Source organism: Octopus sinensis, linkage group LG29 (assembly GCF_006345805.1).
Source record: "Octopus sinensis linkage group LG29, ASM634580v1, whole genome shotgun sequence".
Taxonomy (NCBI): Eukaryota; Metazoa; Mollusca; class Cephalopoda; order Octopoda; family Octopodidae; genus Octopus; species Octopus sinensis.
This window is the reverse complement of record NC_043025.1, coordinates 5,537,811-5,560,573: the sequence shown is the minus strand read 5'-3', so window position 1 is coordinate 5,560,573 and position 22,763 is coordinate 5,537,811. Positions and strand designations below refer to the sequence as shown.

The following is a 22,763-nucleotide window of genomic DNA, read 5'->3' as shown; positions in this document are numbered from 1 at the left end:
AGTTACAAGACACTTCATTCTACTGTAGGCACAAGGCCTGAAATCTGGGTCGATTACATTGACCCCAGTGCATAACTGGTACTTATTTCATCAACCCCGAAAGGATGAAAGGCAAAGTCGACCTCAGCGGAATTTGAACTCAGAACATAAAGACAGACAAAATACTTATTTCTTTATTGCCCAAAAGGGACTAAACATAGAGGGGACAAACAAGGACAGACAAAGGAGTCAAGTCGATTACATAAATAAACAATCACATCATTGGAATCTCAAAGCTATGAGATAATGCATGATTAATTCAAAACAAGGCCAGATCCTGCCTCTCACACCTACCCTACAATGTCATTCTAAATATAAACAATCACATCATTGGAATCTCAAAGCTATGAGATAATGCATGATTAATTCAAAACAAGGCCAGATCCAGCCTCTCACACCTACCCTACAATGTCATTCTAAATATAAACAATCACATCATTGGAATCTCAAAGCTATGAGATAATGCATGATTAATTCAAAACAAGGCCAGATCCTGCCTCTCACACCTACCCTACAATGTCATTCTTAAAATATGCAATCTCATCATTGAAATCACAAAGCTATGAGGTAATGCATGTTTAATTCAAAACAAGGCCAGATCCAGCCTCTCACACCTACCCTACAATGTCATTCTAAATATAAACAATCACGTCATTGGAATCTCAAAGCTATGAGATAATGCATGTTTAATTCAATACAAGGCCAGATCCAGCCTCTCACACCTACCCTACAATGTCATTCTAAATATAAACAATCACATCATTGAAATCTCAAAGCTATGAGATAATGCATGATTAATTCAAAACAAGGCCAGATCCTGCCTCTCACACCTACCCTACAATGTCATTCTAAAATAACAATCACATCATTGAAATCTCAAAGCTATGAGATAATGCATGATTAATTCAAAACGAGGCCAGATCCTGCCTCTCACACCTACCCTACAATGTCATTCTAAATATAAACAATCACATCATTTGAATCTCAAAGCTATGAGATAATGCATGATTAATTCAAAACAAGGCCAGATCCTGCCTCTCACACCTACCCTACAATGTCATTCTAAATATAAACAATCACATCATTTGAATCTCAAAGCTATGAGATAATGCATGATTAATTCAAAACAAGGCCAGATCCTGCCTCTCACACCTACCCTACAATGTCATTCTAAATATAAACAATCACATCATTTGAATCTCAAAGCTATGAGATAATGCATGATTAATTCAAAACGAGGCCAGATCCAGCCTCTCACACCTACCCTACAATGTCATTCTAAAATAAACAATCACATCATTGAAATCTCAAAGCTATGAGATAATGCATGATTAATTCAAAACAAGGCCAGATCCTGCCTCTCACACCTACCCTACAATGTCATTCTAAAAATAAACAATCACATCATTTGAATCTCAAAGCTATGAGATAATGCATGATTAATTCAAAACAAGGCCAGATCCAGCCTCTCACACCTACCCTACAATGTCATTCTAAAAATAAACAATCACATCATTGAAATCTCAAAGCTATGAGATAATGCATGATTAATTCAAAACAAGGCCAGATCCAGCCTCTCACACCTACCCTACAATGCCATTCTAAAAATAAACAATCACATCATTGAAATCTCAAAGCTATGAGATAATGCATGATTAATTCAAAACAAGGCCGATCCAGCCTCTCACACCTACCCTACAATGTCATTCTAAAATAAACAATCACATCATTGAAATCTCAAAGCTATGAGATAATGCATGATTAATTCAAAACAAGGCCAGATCCAGCCTCTCACACCTACCCAACAATGTCATTCTAAAAATAAACAATCACATCATTGAATCTCATAGCTATGAGATAATGCATGATTAATTCAAAACAAGGCCAGATCCTGCCTCTCACACCTACCCTACAATGACATTCTAAAAATAAACAATCACATCATTGAAATCTCAAAGCTATGAGATAATGCATGATTAATTCAAAACAAGGCCAGATCCAGCCTCTCACACCTACCCTACAATGTCATTCTAAAAATAAACAATCACATCATTGAATCTCAAAGCTATGAGATAATGCATGATTAATCAAAACAAGGCCAGATCCTGCCTTCACACCTACCCTACAATGTCATTCTAAAAAAATAAACAATCACATCATTGAAATCTCAAAGCTATGAGATAATGCAAGATTAATTCAAAACAAGGCAGATCCTGCCTCTCACACCTACCCTACAATGTCATTCTAAAAAAAAAACAATCACATCATTGAAATCTCAAAGCTATGAGATAATGCATGATTAATTCAAAAACAAGGCCAGATCCTGCCTCTCACACCTACCCTACAATGTCATTCTAAAAAAAAAACAATCACATCATTGAAATCTCAAAGCTATGAGATAATGCATGATTAATTCAAAACAAGGCCAGATCCTGCCTCTCACACCTACCTACAATGTCATTCTAAAAATAAACAATCACATCATTGAAATCTCAAAGCTATGAGATAATGCATGATAATTCAAAACAAGGCCAGATCCTGCCTCTCACACCTACCCTACAATGTCATTCTAAAAATAAACAATCACATCATTGAAATCTCGAAGCTATGAGATAATGCATGATTAATTCAAAACAAGGCCAGATCCTGCCTCTCACACCTACCCTACAATGTCATTCTAAAAATAAACAATCACATCATTGAAATCTCAAAGCTATGAGATAATGCATGATTAAGTCAAAACAAGGCCAGATCCTGCCTCTCACACCTACCCTACAATGTCATTCTAAAAATAAACAATCACATCATTGAAATCTCAAAGCTATGAGATAATGCATGATTAATTCAAAACAAGGCCAGATCCTGCCTCTCACACCTACCCTACAATGTCATTCTAAAAATAAACAATCACATCATTGAAATCTCAAAGCTATGAGATAATGCAGGATTAATTCAAAACAAGGCAGATCCTGCCTCTCACACCTACCCTACAATGTCATTCTAAAAATAAACAATCACATCATTGAAATCTCAAAGCTATGAGATAATGCATGATTAATTCAAAACAAGGCCAGATCCTGCCTCTCACACCTACCCTACAATGTCATTCTAAAAATAAACAATCACATCATTGAAATCTCAAAGCTATGAGATAATGCATGATTAATCAAAACAAGGCCAGATCCTGCTCTCACACCTACCCTACAATGTCATTCTAAAAATAAACAATCACATCATTGAAATCTCAAAGCTATGAGATAATGCATGATTAATTCAAAACAAGGCCAGATCCAGCCTCTTCACACCTACCCTACAATGTCATTCTAAATATAAACAATCACATCATTGGAATCTCAAAGCTATGAGATAATGCATGATTAATTCAAAACAAGGCCAGATCCTGCCTCTCACACCTACCCTACAATGTCATTCTTAAAATATGCAATCTCATCATTGAAATCACAAAGCTATGAGGTAATGCATGTTAATTCAAAACAAGGCCAGATCCAGCCTCTCACACCTACCCTACAATGTCATTCTAAAATAAACAATCACGTCATTGGAATCTCAAAGCTATGAGATAATGCATGTTTAATTCAATACAGGCCAGATCCAGCCTCTCACACCTACCCTACAATGTCATTCTAAATATAAACAATCACATCATTGAAATCTCAAAGCTATGAGATAATGCATGATTAATTCAAAACAAGGCCAGATCCTGCCTCTCACACCTACCCTACAATGTCATTCTAAAAATAAACAATCACATCATTGAAATCTCAAAGCTATGAGATAATGCATGATTAATTCAAAACGAGGCCAGATCCTGCCTCTCACACCTACCCTACAATGTCATTCTAAATATAAACAATCACATCATTTGAATCTCAAAGCTATGAGATAATGCATGATTAATTCAAAACAAGGCCAGATCCTGCCTCTCACACCTACCCTACAATGTCATTCTAAATATAAACAATCACATCATTTGAATCTCAAAGCTATGAGATAATGCATGATTAATTCAAAACGAGGCCAGATCCAGCCTCTCACACCTACCCTACAATGTCATTCTAAAATAAACAATCACATCATTGAAATCTCAAAGCTATGAGATAATGCATGATTAATTCAAAACAAGGCCAGATCCTGCCTCTCACACCTACCCTACAATGTCATTCTAAATAAAACAATCACATCATTTGAATCCAAAGCTATGAGATAATGCATGATTAATTCAAAACAAGGCCAGATCCAGCCTCTCACACCTACCCTACAATGTCATTCTAAAAATAAACAATCACATCATTGAAATCTCAAAGCTATGAGATAATGCATGATTAATTCAAAACAAGGCCAGATCCAGCCTCTCACACCTACCCTACAATGCCATTCTAAAAATAAACAATCACATCATTGAAATCTCAAAGCTATGAGATAATGCATGATTAATTCAAAACAAGGCCAGATCCAGCCTCTCACACCTACCCTACAATGTCATTCTAAAAATAAACAATCACATCATTGAAATCTCAAAGCTATGAGATAATGCATGATTAATTCAAAACAAGGCCAGATCCAGCCTCTCACACCTACCCAACAATGTCATTCTAAAAATAAACAATCACATCATTTGAATCTCATAGCTATGAGATAATGCATGATTAATTCAAAACAAGGCCAGATCCTGCCTCTCACACCTACCCTACAATGACATTCTAAAAATAAACAATCACATCATTGAAATCTCAAAGCTATGAGATAATGCATGATTAATTCAAAACAAGGCCAGATCCAGCCTCTCACACCTACCCTACAATGTCATTCTAAAAATAAACAATCACATCATTGAAATCTCAAAGCTATGAGATAATGCATGATTAATTCAAAACAAGGCCAGATCCAGCCTCTCACACCTACCCTACAATGTCATTCTAAAAATAAACAATCACATCATTGAAATCTCAAAGCTATGAGATAATGCATGATTAATTCAAAAGAAGGCCAGATCCTGCCTCTCACACCTACCCTACAATGTCATTCTAAAAATAAACAATCAAATCATTGAAATCTCAAAGCTATGAGATAATGCATGATTAATTCAAAACAAGGCCAGATCCTGCCTCTCACACCTACCCTACAATGTCATTCTAAAAATAAACAATCACATCATTGAAATCTCAAAGCTATGAGATAATGCATGATTAATTCAAAACAAGGCCAGATCCTGCCTCTCACACCTACCCTACAATGTCATTCTAAAAATAAACAATCACATCATTGAAATCTCAAAGCTATGAGATAATGCATGATTAATTCAAAACAAGGCCAGATCCTGCCTTTCACACCTACCCTACAATGTCATTCTAAAAATAAACAATCACATCATTGAAATCTCAAAGCTATGAGATAATGCAAGATTAATTCAAAACAAGGCCAGATCCTGCCTCTCACACCTACCCTACAATGTCATTCTAAAAATAAACAATCACATCATTGAAATCTCAAAGCTATGAGATAATGCATGATTAATTCAAAACAAGGCCAGATCCTGCCTCTCACACCTACCCTACAATGTCATTCTAAAAAAAAACAATCACATCATTGAAATCTCAAAGCTATGAGATAATGCATGATTAATTCAAAACAAGGCCAGATCCTGCCTCTCACACCTACCCTACAATGTCATTCTAAAAATAAACAATCACATCATTGAAATCTCAAAGCTATGAGATAATGCATGATTAATCAAAACAAGGCCAGATCCTGCCTCTCACACCTACCCTACAATGTCATTCTAAAAATAAACAATCACATCATTGAAATCTCAAAGCTATGAGATAATGCATGATTAATTCAAAACAAGGCCAGATCCTGCCTCTCACACCTACCCTACAATGTCATTCTAAAAATAAACAATCACATCATTGAAATCTCAAAGCTATGAGATAATGCATGATTAAGTCAAAACAAGGCCAGATCCTGCCTCTCACACCTACCCTACAATGTCATTCTAAAAATAAACAATCACATCATTGAAATCTCAAAGCTATGAGATAATGCATGATTAATTCAAAACAAGGCCAGATCCTGCCTCTCACACCTACCCTACAATGTCATTCTAAAAATAAACAATCACATCATTGAAATCTCAAAGCTATGAGATAATGCATGATTAATTCAAAACAAGGCCAGATCCTGCCTCTCACACCTACCCTACAATGTCATTCTAAATATAAACAATCACATCATTGAAATCTCAAAGCTATGAGATAATGCATGATTAATTCAAAACAAGGCCAGATCCTGCCTCTCACACCTACCCTACAATGTCATTCTAAAAATAAACAATCACATCATTGAAATCTCAAAGCTATGAGATAATGCATGATTAATTCAAAACAAGGCCAGATCCAGCCTCTCACACCTACCCTACAATGTCATTCTAAATATAAACAATCACATCATTGAAACCTCAAAAGCTATAAGATAATGCATGATTAATTCAAAACAAGGCCAGATCCGGCCTCTCGCACCTACCCTACAATGTCATTCTAAAAATAAACAATCACATCATTGCAATCTCAAAGCTATGAGATAATGCATGATTAATTCAAAACAAGGCCAGATCCTGCCTCTCACACCTACCCTACAATGTCATTCTAAAAATAAACAATCACATCATTGAAATCTCAAAGCTATGAGATAATGCATGATTAATTCAAAAGAAGGCCAGATCCTGCCTCTCACACCTACCCTACAATGTCATTCTAAAAATAAACAATCACATCATTGGAATCTCAAAGCTATGAGATAATGCATGATTAATTCAAAACAAGGCCAGATCCAGCCTCTCACACCTACCCTACAATATCATTCTAAATATAAACAATCACATCTTTGAAATCTCAAAGCTATGAGATAATGCATGATTAATTCAAAACAAGGCCAGATCCTGTCTCTCACACCTACCCTACAATGTCATTCTAAAAATAAACAATCACATCTTTGAAATCTCAAAGCTATGAGATAAAGCATGATTAATTCAAAACAAGGCCAGATCCAGCCTCTCACACCTACCCTACAATGTCATTCTAAATATAAACAATCACATCATTTGAATCTCAAAGCTATGAGATAATGCATGTTTAATTCAAAACAAGGCCAGATCCAGCCTCTCACACCTACCCTACAATGTCATTCTAAATATAAACAATCACATCATTGAAACCTCAAAAGCTATAAGATAATGCATGATTAATTCAAAACAAGGCCAGATCCGGCCTCTCGCACCTACCCTACAATGTCATTCTAAAAATAAACAATCACATCATTGAAATCTCAAAGCTATGAGATAATGCATGATTAATTCAAAACAAAGCCAGATCCTGCCTCTCACACCTACCCTACAATGTCATTCTAAAAATAAACAATCACATCATTGAAATCTCAAAGCTATGAGATAATGCATGATTAATTCAAAAAAGCCAGATCCTGCCTCTCACACCTACCCTACAATGTCATTCTAAAATAAACAATCACATCTTTGAAATCTCAAAGCTATGAGATAATGCATGATTAATTCAAAACAAGGCCAGATCCTGCCTCTCACACCTACCCTACAATGTCATTCTAAAAATAAACAATCACATCATTGGAATCTCAAAGCTATGAGATAATGCATGATTAATTCAAAACAAGGCCAGATCCTGTCTCTCACACCTACCCTACAATGTCATTCTAAAAATAAACAATCACATCTTTGAAATCTCAAAGCTATGAGATAAAGCATGATTAATTCAAAACAAGGCCAGATCCAGCCTCTCACACCTACCCTACAATGTCATTCTAAATATAAACAATCATATCATTTGAATCTCAAAGCTATGAGATAATGCATGATTAATTCAAAACAAGGCCAGATCCAGCCTCTCACACCTACCCTACAATGTCATTCTAAAAATAAACAATCACATCATTGAAATCTCAAAGCTATGAGACAATGCATGATTAATTGCAAAGTGTCAAAGTGCTGTCATCTGCCTGTCGGCTCTACTCCTGCAACTCAACTTGATTTCGAGCCGGGTCGTCTGCTGCTGGAGAGGACCGATCAGGTAAAGGACCGGGTATCTTGGTGGATTCCTCCTTTTCACCTTCGGCCCAGTGCGTCCATGCTGCCAACAAAGCACGTGGAATTCTGTTCTTGATTCGACGGTCATTCGGAATGACACTCTATGTCACGCTGGTGAGACCCATATTGGAGTATGGGATTCAAGCCTCTTCTCCTTATCTCCTCAAAGACATGCAGCATCTCGAAAGAGTCCAGAAGCTGGCTACCCGCATGGATCATGGTCTCAAAAATTTGTCCTACGAAGAAAGGCTGAGGACGCTCGACCTTTATTCTCTTGAAAAACGCCGCCGCCGTGGTGATCTCATTCTCGCCCACAACATCATGAGCGGAAAGTGTAACCTCTCGAAAGAGCTGTTCTTCACTCCTGCTCCAGAGCGTCGGCTGCGGGGTCATTCCGAAAAGCTCTACCTGCGACGATTTCATCTCAATTGAAGGAGAGGAGCTTTCTCCGTCCGGGTTGCGGATCCGTGGAACAAGCTGCCAAACGAGATGGTGAAGATGCCGACGACCGCTTTGTTCAAAGCCTCCCTGGACCTCAAATGGCCTGAACTCTTTACATGAACACCACCCTGTACTTAACTCCATGTCCCCCTACATGGCCTTGCTATTTGCTTTTGAGCCAAATTAACTAACTAACTAACTAATTCAAAACAAAGCCAGATCCAGCCTCTCGCACCTACCCTACAATGTCATTCTAAAAATAAACAATCACATCATTGAAATCTCAAAGCTATGAGATAATGCATGATTAATTCAAAACAAGGCCAGATCCAGCCTCTCACACCTACCCTACAATGTCATTCTAAAAATAAACAATCCCATCTTTGAAATCTCAAAGCTATGAGATAATGCATGATTAATTCAAAACAAGGCCAGATCCAGCCTCTCACACCTACCCTACAATGTCATTCTAAAAATAAACAATCACATCTTTGAAATCTCAAAGCTATGAGACAATGCATGATTAATTCAAAACAAGGCCAGATCCTGCCTCTCGCACCTACCTTACAATGTCATTCTACAAACAAACAATCACATTGTTAAAATCATGAAGCTACAAGATGATACAGGATTAACTCAGAGTAATTTGGATGCTAAGAGATTATCCCTTTAGCATTTAAACCATTCGTACTTGGCCTAAATATTCTGCCCGTTTTATATTCAAACTGACCAGGTGACACATAGGTGTGGCTGTGTGGTAAGGAAGGCGGCAACCTGACAAATGTTAGTACGCTGGGCAAAATGCTTCGTGGTATTTCATCTGCTGTTACATTCTGAGTTCAAACTCTGCCGAGGTCAACTTTGCCTTTCATCCTTTCGGGGTCGATAAATTAAGTACCAGTTATGCACTGGGGTCGATGTAATCGATTTAATCCATTTGTCTGCCCTTGTTTGTCCCCTCTATGTTTAGCCCCTTGTGGGCAATAAAGAAATAAGAAGCTTGCTTCCTGACCCCATGGTTCCGGGTTCAGTCCCACAGCATGGCATCATGGGAAATATCTTCCACTGCAGCCTTGGGCCGACCAAAGCCTTGTGAGTGAATTTGGCAGATGGAAACTGAACGAAGCTTGTTGTACATGATGATGGATTCTCCCATTGAAGAGTGTTCAGTTTTTTTGCCAAATGACCTTCACAAATCATTCGTTTACTGTGATCAAATATTCGTGTTGTACGTTGGATCACTCCCTCCATCAAATCGATGTTGCCTGAACAGGTGCACAAGTCTACCACGTGTCAGGTGTCGAAGTGATCACAGAGCAACACGAGATGAGTTTTGCTCAAGAATACAACGTGCTACCTGGTCTAGGAACTGAAATCATGATCTTGCAATCATGAGTGGAGCACCCCTAACCCAGGGACGTGCCGCCAAGGTAGGCAAAGCCTAACTTGAATAAAATAGATCGATATTAACATTTTCCTTTTATGGCAAAATATGCCCCTAATTCAATAAAATTATGAAGGTTACTCTGATTACTGTGCATAAAGTACAAAATATTAAAATTTTTTGTAGCCTAGGTAGGCATAATTCTCTCCTGCTTTTTCAATCTCAGTATTTAAGCTACGCACAATATTGCTGTAGTACACATTCTGTGTACACTCCTACAACAACTTTTTCTTTACATGTTATAAAGGCAGAAGTAAATCTGCCTTCAACTCAGTCATGCACCTGTGTTTTTGCTTATTTTTTGTGTGTTTTACTAAATACAGGTCACCAATTGCCAACCCTGAGTAATTACTGACAGCACGTGCCTGCCCTAACCACTAGGCCATGTGCCCTCACACACACACACACACACATGTGCGTGTGTATGTGTTTGTCCCCCTCCCCTACCACCTGACAACCAGTTGGTGTGTTTACGTCCCCGTAAAATAGTGGTTTGACAAAAGACACCAATATTCTAAGTTCCAGGCTTGAAAAAAAAAGTACTGGTATTGATCCATTCAGCTAAATTTCTTCGAGGCAGTGCCCCAGCATGGCCACAGTCCAATGACTAAAAAAAGATTAAACACTAAGTGAAGTTAAAAGGCCAAAACCATAAGTAAACGAAGTGTGCAGAACTGGTTTCTTACCCGTTTTGATGAGGCAAACACTCTTCAAGTTCACGGAAGGCTTCCTTTCTATCTAAGAGTTTCTGTTGAAGGGACTTCATCTCCGATTTGTCTTCCGCAGATAAGTCTTTTGTGTTTCTGAAATTAAAGATTATATGTACAATATATATCATCATCATCGTTCAACGTCCGTTCTCCATACTAGCATGGGTTGGACAGTTCGACCGGGGACCTGGGAAGCCAGAAGGCTGCACCAGGCTCCAGTCTTATCTGGCAATGTTTCTACAGCTGGATGCCCTTCCTAACGCCAACCACTCCGTGAGTGTAGTGGGTGCTTTTTACGTCCCACCTGCACAGGTGCCAGGCGAGGCTGGCAACGGCCACGGTCGGATTGGTGCATTTTACGTGCCACCGGCACGGAAGCCAGTCGAGGCGGCACTGGCTTCGGCTACGATTTGGATGGTGCTTTTTACGTGCCAACAGCACGCAAGTCAGTCGAGGCGGCGCTGGCATAAACTGACTGCACTGTAAAGGACTGAGATATCTGGTGTTTTGCTGTGCTAGAGGAGACCTATATATGAAGGCGGCGAGCTGGCAGAAACGTTAGCACGCCAGGCGAAATGTGTAGCTGTATTTCGTCTGCCATTACATTCTGGGTTCAAATTCCGCTGAGGTCAACTTTGCCTTTCATCCTTTCGGGGTCGATAAATTAAGTACCAGTTACACACTGGGGTCAATGTAATCGACTTAATCCGTTTGTCTGTCCTTGTTTGTCCCCTCTATGTTTGGCCCCTTGTGGGCAGTAAAGAAACAAATATATATATATATATATATATACCGGAGTAAACACATAAATGTGAAACAAGGTGGAAAAAAGAGTCCTCAAATACCAGTGGTAGAGTAATATGTTTTATTTAAAGCAGCAGAAAATTCAACAAAATCTGTTACTCTGAGTTTCCCGTTGCCATTCATCGGACAGTTTTTGCTAGAATGGTTCCAGGTTCAGGCCCACTGCTTGGTACCTTCGGGAGGTTTTTCCTACAACAGCCTCGCAGAATGATCAAAGCCATGTGTGTGGATTCGGTTGACTGTCCGATGAACGGCAACGGGAAACTCAGAGTAACAGGTTTTGTTGAATTTTCTGCTGCTTTAAATAAAGTGTATGTATATATACATATACATATATATATATTTCTTTTCCTGCTCACAAAGATACTGCTTATAAGGACAAAGTGACTTCAGGTTTACAGTCTATGTAGCGTTATCTAAAACAGGGCACTGTTGTGGTGGTAAGAAGTTTGCTTCCCAACTGAATGGTTCCAGGTTCAGGCCCACTGCATGGCACCTTCGGAAGGTTTTTCCTACTACAGCCTCGCAGAACGATCAAAACCATGTGTGTGGATTTGGTTGACCACAGTTGTGCCTAGGCTGCACTGGTGATTTTGCAGAGAGGTGTATGAAGGGCTGTATAGCTCAGAAATTCTCCTTGCAGCTTCTTCTAAAGTTGGTCCTATTCAGTGGCATATGCTATCCTCTGGAAAGGAAGGGGTCACTGGATGATGTGGTCCTTGATACTCCTAAAAAGCACCGGTGATAATGCCATGTAAAAGGCAAATTCTGTGGGGTCACCTTTGCCTTTCATCCTTTCAGAGTGAATGCAGTAAGTACCAGGGTACCAATGAAACCAATGAAGTACAAATGAAACAAGTACAACAAAGTACCAATGAAACAAGTACTGAGGTCGATGTAATCAACTACCAACTTCCCCATAAATTTCAGGCTTTATGCCTACCACCCGTCGCTCTGTTCTGAGTTCAAATTCTGCTAAAGTTGACTTTGCCTTTTATCCTTTCGGGGTCGATAAACTAAGTACCAATTGGGTACTGGGCTCAATATAATTGACATAACCCTTTCTCTAAATTTTAGGCCTTATGCCTATTGTACAGTGGTTCCCAAAGTGTGCAGTATTGTCACTGTCTGAGGGCAGTTGAAAGTTCCAAAGCAACGTTGAAGGAATGTGGGGCAATAATCGGGTAGTAATTCATGTAAAAAGTGGGGCAATAATGGGGTAGTGATTCATGTAAAAAGTGGGGTAATAATGGGGTAGTGATTCATGTAAAAAGTGGGGTAATAATGGAGTAGGAATTCATGTAAAAAGTGGGGTAATAATGGAGTAGGGATTCATGTAAAAAGTGGGGTAACAATGGGGTAGTGATTCATGTAAAAAGTGGGGTAATAATGGGGTAGTGATTCATGTAAAAAGTGGGGCAATAACGGGATAGTGATTCATGTAAAAAGTGGGGCAATAATGGGGTAGTAATTCATGTAAAAAGTGGGGCAATAATGGGGTAGTGATTCGTGTAAAAAGTGGGGCAATAATGGGTAGTGATTCATGTAAAAAGTGGAGCAATAATGGGGTAGTAATTCCTGTAAAAAGTGGGGCAATAATGGGGTAGTAATTCCTGTAAAAAGTGGGGCAATAATGGGGTAGTGATTCCTGTAAAAAGTGGGGCAATAATGGGGTAGTGATTCCTGTAAAAAGTGGGGCAATAATGGGGTAGTGATTCCTGTAAAAAATAGGGCAATAATGGGGTAGTGATTCGTGTAAAAAGTGGGGCAATAATGGGATAGTAATTCCTGTAAAAAGTGGGGCAATAATGGGGTAGTGATTCGTGTAAAAAGTGAGGCAATAATGGGGTAGTGATTCCTGTAAAAAGTGGGGCAATAATGGGGTAGTAATTCCTGTAAAAAGTGGGGCAATAATGGGGTAGTGATTCCTGTAAAAAATAGGGCAATAATGGGTGGTGTGATTCGTGTAAAAACTGGGGCAATAATGGGTAGTGATTCCTGTAAAAAGTGGGGCAATAATGGGGTAGTGATTCATGTAAAAAGTGGGGCAATAATGGGGTAGCAATTCGTGTAAAAACAACAAAATAACGGGTTCATTAGGTTAATTTTTATTCGTGAAATACAGTTTCTTTGAATTTGCTTCAGAAAGGGGTCTATGTTTGTGATGGTTAGCTGAGGTGGGGGCACTAGGAATGTGGCCTGAGGGGCAAGCGGGCAGCAGCCCGATAAAGTTTGGGAACCACTGCTTTTGTAGAAAGGATTAATACAACTATTAATACTCACCGTTTTAAACTTTCCTGAATTGTTTTCATCCGATATCTGTGATGGGCAATTTGTTTGAGGCACTTGTCTTGTAGGCTGACCATCTCGGTGAGCTTTTTCTGATATGTGCGATGAAGACTCTGGAAGGGCAGCAAAAAATATAAAAATGAATTAAGTTAAACCTTTAGTTACCATATTCGAGGTGCATGGCTTAGTGGTTTTCAACCAGGGTTCCGCCAGTACAGTCCAGGGGTTCCGCAAGAAATTACAAAAATGCTAAAATCGACAGTAATTTTTAATTCTCCTGTGCAGATATGTGTGCATAAGACTATTAAATTATTGCACAGGGGTTCCTCGAGCCAGTGGAATGTTTCCTTGGGGTTCCGCTCCAGCAAAAAGTTTGAAAAGCACTGATATATATATATATATCAGTGGTTTTCAACCAGAGTTCCGCCAGTACAGTCCAGGGGTTCCGCAAGATGTTACAAAACTGCTAAAATCGGCAGTAATTTTTAATTCTCCTGTGCAGATATGTGTGCATAAGACTTAAATTATTGCACAGAGGTTCTTCGAGCCAGTGGAATGTTTTCTTGGGGTTCCGCTCCAGCAAAAAGGCTGAAAAGCACTGGGTTAGGGTGTCAGCATCATGATCGTAAAATTGTGGTTTCGATTCCTGGACAGGGCGACGTGTTGTGTTCTTGAGCAAAACGCTTCATTTTCACGTTGCTCCAGTCCACTCAGCAAGCAAAAATGAGTAATGCTGCGATGGACTGGCGTCCTGTCCAGCTGGGGAACACATACGCCATAGAAACCGGGAAACCAGGCCCATGAGCCTGGCTAAGCTTTAAAAGGGCGTATCTATTTATTTAGTTACCATATTAACCCTTTTGATAGCAGCCACCCAAGACTTCCCCTCGTTCTAGGAGACAAAGATCTTGCTTTAAAGCAGTGCTTTTCAACCTTTTTGCTGGAGCGGAACCCCAAGGAAACATTCCACTGGCTCGAGGAACCCCTGTGCAATAATTTAATAGTCTTATGCACACATATCTGCACAGGAGAATTAAAAATTACTGTCGATTTTAGCATTTTTGTAACTTCTTGCGGAACCCCTGGACTGTACTGGCGGAACTCTGGTTGAAAACCACTGATATATATATATATATATCAGTGCTTTTCAAACTTTTTGCTGGAGCGGAACCCCAAGGAAACATTCCACTGGCTTGAGGAACCCCCCTGTGCAATAATTTAATAGTCTTATGCACACATATCTGCACAGGAGAATTAAAAATTACTGCCGATTTTAGCAGTTTTTTACCTTCTTGCGGAACCCCTGGACTGTACTGGCGGAACCCTGGTTGAAAACCACTGATATATATATATATATATATATAATATATATATATATCAGTGCTTTTCAACCTTTTTGCTGGAGCGGAACCCCAAGGAAACGTTCCACTGGCTCGAGGAACCCCTGTGCAATAATTTAATAGTCTTATGCACACATATCTGTTGTGTGTGTGTGTGTGTGTGTGTGTGTGTGTGTGTGTGTCCTACCACTGTTTGACAACCATTGTTGGTTTGTTTACATCCCCATAACTTGTAGTAGTAGTAGTAATAGTGTTATTGTTGCTGGTGGTGGTGGATGTGGTAGCAATAGAAGTAGTAGTAGTGGTGGTGGTGGTGAATGTGGTAGTAACAGCAGTAGTAGTGGTGGTGGTGAATGTGGTAGTAACAGCAGTAGTAGTGGTGATAGTGCTGTTGTTGTCGGTGGTGGTTGTCGTAATAGTAATAGTAGTGGTGGTGGTGGATGTGGTAGTAATAGCAGTAGTAGTGGTGGTAGTAACAGTGCTGTTGGCGGTGGTGGTGGTAACAGTGCTGTTGGTGGTGGTAGTGGTGGTGGTGGATGTGGTAGCAATAGCAGTAGTAGTGGCGATGGTAACAGTGTTGCTGTTGTCGGTGGTGGTAGCAGTAGTGGTGGTGGTGAATGTGGTAGTAATAGCAGTAGTAGTGGTGATAGTGCTGTTGTTGTCGGTGGTGGTTGTCGTAATAGTAATAGTAGTTGTGGTGGTGTAAATAAAAGCCTGTATTTTGTACAAAGTATTGCTTAATAAATCCGGTTGTACAACAGGATTTAGTGTGCTTGTGTGTGTGTATATATATATCATCATCATCTTCATTTAGCATCCGCTTTCCATGCTAGCATGGGTTGGACGGTTCGACCAGGGTCTGAGAAGCCAGAAGGCTGCACCAGGCCCAGTCTGATCTGGCAATGTTTCTACGGCTGGATGCCCTTCCTAACGCCAACCACTCCGAGAGTGTAGAGGGTGCTTTTTACGTGCCACCCGCACAGGAAAAGGTGGCACGTAAAAAGCACCCACTACACTCATGGAGTGGTTGGCGTTAGGAAGGGCATCCAGCCGTAGAAACATTGCCAGATCAGACTGGGCCTGGTGCAGCCTTCTGGCTTCCCAGACCCCAGTTGAACCGTCCAACCCATGCTAGCATGGAAAGCAGACGCTAAACGATGAAATGGGCCATAATTCACCAAAGGACAATATAATAATAATAATGAAATTATTGTGTATATTTCCCAGGTGCACTACAACTCATCAAAGGTGCATGTATAGTACATAGAATTATGTACACAAGTCAGGAAAGTGAACAGTGTATGAGTCATGATATACATGTGTATAGGCGGTGATCTGGCAGAAACCTTAGCACGCCGGGCGAAATGTGTAGCCGTATTTCGTCTGCCGCTACGTTCTGAGTTCAAATTCCGCCGAGGTTGACTTTGCCTTTCATCCTTTCGGGGTCAATAAATTAAGTACCAGTTACGCACTGGGATCGATCTAATCGACTTAATCCGTTTCTCTGTCCTTGTTTGTCCCCTCTGTGTTTAGCCCCTTGTGGGTAGTAAAGAAATAGAAATAGATATACATGTGTGCATGTTATATGGAGCAGAATGGGGTGGGTGGATATCAGGTGTAGTGTTGGCGAATTTCAGGAAGCATGGAGGTTTTAAAGGATGCAATGTCTCAGCAGCTAGGAACTGATGCAGGTAGTTTGTTGCATGCTTCAGCAACTCTGAGAGTGAAAAAATGCTTCCAAAAGTCATGGGAATTGTGCTGTTTTCTGACTTTGGTAGGTGTGCCCACATGTGTTAGACACATGGAGCTCAAAGAGGTGTTCAAGGTGGTTGTTGGCACGATGGTTAGTAATTTTGTAGGTGTTTACTAAGTCAGTTGCCAGACGTTGGAGCTTCAGTGTATCTATATCATATTCAGAGAATATGATATTCCTTAACAACATTAGGCCTTTGAGCTTTTGAGGAGGGGAGAGTATTTTGTTGAACTGATCTTAAGAGTAAGGTTCTCCCATAGTTCTCCAAGCCCCTAGTTCTCTAAGACTGTCCAAATCCAATGAGGTCAATGAGATTAAGTGTCAGATGGATTAGCTCTAATACTAAAGAAGACCCTACGCACTGGGGTCGATGTAATCGACTTAATCCCTTTGTCTGTCCTTGCTTGTCCCCTCTATGTTTAGCCCCTTGTGGGTAGTAAAGAAATAGGTATTTCGTCTGTTGTTACATTCTGAGTTCAAATTCGGCTGAGGTCAACTTTACCTTTCATCCTTTCGGGGTTGATTAAATAAGTACCAGTTACACACTGGGGTCGATGCAATCAACTTAATCCCTTTGTCTGTCCTTGTTTGTTCCCTCTATGTTTAGCCCCTTGTGGGCAATAAAGAAATAAATGTTAGAACGCCGGGCGAAATGCTTAGCGGTATTTTGTCTGTCGCTACGTTCTGAGTTCAAAATCCGCCGAGGTCGACTTTGCCTTTCATCCTTTCGGGGTCGATTAAATAAGTACCAGTTACGCACTGGGGTTCGATGCAATCGACTTAATCCGTTTGTCTGTCCTTGTTTGTCTCCTATATGTTTAGCCCCTTGTGGGCAATAAAGAAATAAGAAACAGGTGTGTTGCTGTAGAGGAGATACAAGGCTACCCACTAAGAAGGAGAGAGAGAATGAGTGTGTGATAAAGAATGATAAAGAGAGAGGCGCCCGTGACAGCAACATGTTACAGGCACCCGTGACAGCAACCTGTTACAGGCACCCGTGACAGCAACCTGTTACAGGCACCCGTGACAGCAACTGTTACAGGCACCCGTGACAGCAACATGTTACAGGCACCCGTGACAGCAACATGTTACAGGCACCGTGACAGCAACATGTTACAGGCACCCGTGACAGCAACATGTTACAGGCACCGTGACAGCAACATGTTACAGGCACCCGTGACAGCAACATGTTACAGGCACCCGTGACAGCAACATGTTACAGGCACCCGTGACAGCAACATGTTACAGGCACCCGTGACAGCAACATGTTACAGGCACCCGTGACAGCAACCTGTTACAGGCACCCGTGACAGCAACATGTTACAGGCACCCGTGACAGCAACATGTTACAGGCACCCGTGACAGCAACATGTTACAGGCACCCGTGACAGCAACATGTTACAGGCACCATGACAGCAACATGTACAGGCACCCATGACAGCACATGTTACAGGCACCCATGACAGCACATGTTACAGGCACCCGTGACAGCAACATGTTACAGGCACCCGTGACAGCAACATGTTACAGGCACCCATGACAGCAACATGTTACAGGCACCCATGACAGCAACATGTTACAGGCACCCATGACAGCAACATGTTACAGGCACCCATGACAGCAACATGTTACAGGCACCCGTGACAGCAACATGTTACAGGCACCCGTGACAGCAACATGTTACAGGCACCCGTGACAGCAACATGTTACAGGCACCGTGACAGCAACATGTTACAGGCACCGGTGACAGCAACATGTTACAGGCACCCATGACAGCAACATGTTACAGGCACCCATGACAGCAACATGTTACAGGCACCCATGACAGCAACATGTTACAGGCACCCGTGACAGCAACATGTTACAGGCACCCGTGACAGCAACATGTTACAGGCACCCGTGACAGCAACATGTTACAGGCACCGGTGACAGCAACATGTTACAGGCACCCATGACAGCAACATGTTACAGGCACCCATGACAGCAACATGTTACAGGCACCCATGACAGCAACCTGTTACAGGCACCCATGACAGCAACATGTTACAGGCACCGGTGACAGCAACCTGTTACAGGCACCGGTGACAGCAACATGTTACAGGTACCCGTGACAGCAACATGTTACAGGCACCCTAATTAGACCGTCATGAGACAGGTTAGTTTCATCCTACCAATGCATCGCGTGTACGTGGAGCCTGGAGTCACGTCGGGGGTTCGGTGCATGGTGGCAGCAGCACACTTGCGTGTCATCCATCGCTGCTGCCAACGCTTCTGCTGACCTTAGGCAGACACCAGCAACATCAACTCACCCACGGCTATCCTGTCCATTTTGAGAGGAACTGCAGGATCAGAGCAACAGTTTGCACGCTCGCTCAATAGAGCGGTGGTGCCAGGCTGCCTCTGAGCGATAACGGCTGAACACCTCTAAGCCGGAACCATAGCCAGACCCTGAGGTGTTTTCCAAAAGTGTCTCAACCTCAAGGTGACATCTTACAGGCACCCATGCTGGTGACACGTAAAAGCACCCACTACACTCTTGGAGGGGTTGACATTAGGAAGGGCATCCAACTGTAGAAGCCAAGCTAACATCAGACTGGAACCTGGTGCAGCTCTCTGGCTTACCAGTTAGTCAAACCTATTTCTTTATTACCCACAAGGGGCTAAACACAGAGGGGACAAACAAGGACAGACATAGGTATTAAGTCGATTACATCGATCCCAGTGCGTAACTGGTACTTAATTTATCGACCCCGAAAGGATGAAAGGCAAAGTCGACCTCAGCAGAATTTGAACTCAGAACGTAGCGGCAGACGAAATACTGCAAAGCATTGCCGCCCTGCATGCTAACGTTTCTGCCAGCTCGCTGCCTTGTCAAACCGTCTAACCCATGCCAGCAAACCGCCTTAGTCAAACCCATGCCAGCATGGAAAGCAGATGCTAAATGATGATGATGTGGGTATATATATATTAAATATGTGTGGGTGTGTGGACGTAATTGTCTCTTTGTGTCGCCTTGTCACAACATCGTACGATAGTTGTAAAATGAGTGTCACCGTCATACAAGCAGTGTCATTCATGTTTAATATTCCATGGGAACACGTCTGGTCACGAGGAAACATTATCTTGGTTGGAAACAGGTGGGGGGTGGGATTGGCAACAGGAAGGGGTGTCCAGCTGTAGATAACATCTGTCTCGATAAACTCTGCCCAATCCATACCAGCATGGAAAAGCGGACGTTAAAACAAGATTATGACGAGTGACAGAAAGCGGGGATACACAATATGTGTGTATAACACAAAGGTCTGGCTAAAATAAAAACGTATAATTCAAAATGTATGCAGCACAACGCATGTGGAATACTTCGTAAGGTGTAATACGATGCATATTAAATGCGATGCATTTCTGGAATACAATGCAAGTATGTTTAAAAAACTATGCAATACTATGTGTATGCAATATATGTAACACAAAATACAGCATAGTGTATATGCTGGTTATAATTTCTACAGAATATCTGTAGAGAAAACCTTAACAAGTGTTTATAATATGATACATACATATATGTAATACCATGTATGTGTTAAATATATGCATGTAATTCCATGTATATTTAATATAATGTATGTGTATGTAATAAAACCTGTTTAATGTGATGTATGTGTTAAATATGATACTTGCCTGTGTTTTATACAATGAGTATGTGTTCGATACCAAGCAAGGTTTACGTTGTACTTAGGGAATAAGTGAGTGTTTGATATCGTGTATGTGTTTGATACGATGTGTGCGGAGAGAAATAGATAAGTTATGAATATTATTCGGTTGATAAGAATGGAATCTTGAGAAGGGAAAGAGAGACGACTGTAGAAAGTGAGAGAAATGGAGAGAGAGAAGTGTGCGAGGGAGAGAGGGGGGAGACACGTTATCAGAAAGAGAGAGCGATAGAGAAGATGAGAGAGAGAGAGAGAAACGAGGAGAGAGGGATTGGAAAGAGTGGGACAGACGTGGGGGGAGAGATTGGAAAAGAGAAAGGGTGAGAGAGAAAGCGAGAGAGAGAAGCAGACGGGGTGGGGAGAGAGTTTGCGGAAAAGAGAGGGAAAGACAGAAAGGCGAAAGGAAAGAGAGGAAGACATACCAATCGAAAAGAGAGGAGAAAGAGAAATTTGTAGACATTGGCAACCCCACACATGGAGGGGAGGGTTAACAAAACAGCAAAAAAGAGAGAAAGAGAAAGGAAAATTTTCGTCCTTACCTCCAGCTCGACATATTCCTCTTCCAAATCGTTCCAGTCTTCCAGACAATTCTTGATAACGGGGTCCTGGGGGGACGGTTTCGATTCCTCGTCGTCATCCGCATCACCCGTTCTTCGTTGACACACCAGCTGTTCGTCCATAGCTGTTTGCGCGCTTGGGTGTGCGTGTATGTGTATATACGTGTATATATGTACGTATATATATGCGTATAAAAGTGTGTAGAAAGCTATGTATAAGTGTGTGTGTGTATGTATACGTGTATATATGTATGTATATATGCGTATAAAAGTGTGTGTAGAAAGCTATGTATAAGTGTGTGCGTGTATGTGTATATACGTGTATATATGTACGTATATATATGCGTATAAAAGTGTGTAGAAAGCTATGTATAAGTGTGTGTGTGTGTGTGTGTGTATACGTGTATATATGTATGTATATATGCGTATAAAAGTGTGTGTGTGTATTATTGAAGTGTTATAGTGCGTGTGTATGCATGTATGTACAATACTGCGTATGTATGTGTCTGTGCTATGAAATGTGGTTGCGTATACCGTTGTGAAAGTGGGCAATAAATGTGGACCTGTGTTGTGAATTCTAATTTTCTGTCATTTCGTTTTTTCTTGTGTATTTACAGAAAAGGGGAAAAATAAACGATAGAAACAGCCAGAAAATTAGCTGACACACCTATAAATAATATACACAGATATTATACTATATTATATTATATTATATATAATATATCCTAGTGTATATGTTGTTGTGTTGGGCTCCAAGAAGCTTATATAGGTAAATATATAGACGTGAAGAGGCTAATTATTGTTATAGACATGTAGCTAGTTAAGGTAGGTGTTTGAATATGTGTTTTAAATGGATTGATAGACAGTAGATATAGAGCTATTGATGATAATTGTTAATTCATCCCGGGATGAGACGGCTTCGAAGAAGGAATTAAAGCGTGGTGGATAGTTGAAGGACTGGCTTTGGCTTTTGAAAAGTATCTGAAGCCAGTCAGAGAGTAACGGAGTCGGGAAGGGGGGTTGATGGAAAGGGAGAGCAAGCGAGAGAGAGAGAGAGAGAGAGGAGTGGCTCTGATATATGAGAGAGAGGGAGGGACGAAGTGTAGACTATGAAGAGAGAGAGAAGAGGAGAGAGAGAGAAAGAGAGGACTGGCTCTGATATATGAGAGGGGGGAGAGAGAGAGGGACGAAGTGTAGACTATGAAGAGAGAGAGAGGAGGAGAGAGAGAGAGAGGACTGGCTCTGATATATGAGAGGGGGGAGAGAGAGAGGGACGATTGTAGACTATAAAGAGAGAGAGAGGAGAAGTATAGAATATAAAGAGAGAGAGAGGGGGATAGAGGCGAAGTATAGACTATAAAGAGAGAGAGAGAGGCGAAGTATAGAATATAAAGAGAGAGAGAGAGGCGAAGTATAGAATATAAAGAGAGAGAGAAAGAGAAAGACGAAGAATAGAATATAAAGAGAGAGACAGTATAGAATATAAAGAAAGAGAGAGAGACAGTATAGAATATAAAGAGAGAGAGAGACAGTATAAAATAT

The 22,763-nt window shown here is 40.8% G+C and overlaps 1 protein-coding gene across 2 annotated transcripts in view; it reads right to left on the bottom strand.

Moving 5' to 3' along the window:
- The window catches only part of LOC115226099 (ion channel TACAN), a 51,483-nt gene extending 29,193 nt beyond the window's left edge, over window positions 1–22,290 (bottom strand). Inside the window, exons 1-4 of one of the 2 annotated variants that reach the window (XM_029797083.2) lie at window positions 21,579–22,290; window positions 21,204–21,424; window positions 13,856–13,974; window positions 10,745–10,861 (exon numbers count right to left, since the gene is read on the bottom strand). In XM_029797083.2, coding sequence (XP_029652943.1) covers window positions 10,745–10,861; window positions 13,856–13,974; window positions 21,204–21,344 — 377 coding nt within the window. In that variant the 5' untranslated portion in view covers window positions 21,345–21,424; window positions 21,579–22,290. Of the gene's footprint in view, window positions 1–10,744; window positions 10,862–13,855; window positions 13,975–21,203; window positions 21,425–21,487; window positions 21,505–21,578 lie in introns of those variants that run through there. The other variant, XM_036514905.1, reaches the window with a different exon arrangement.
- Between the last annotated feature and the right edge of the window lie 473 nt (window positions 22,291–22,763).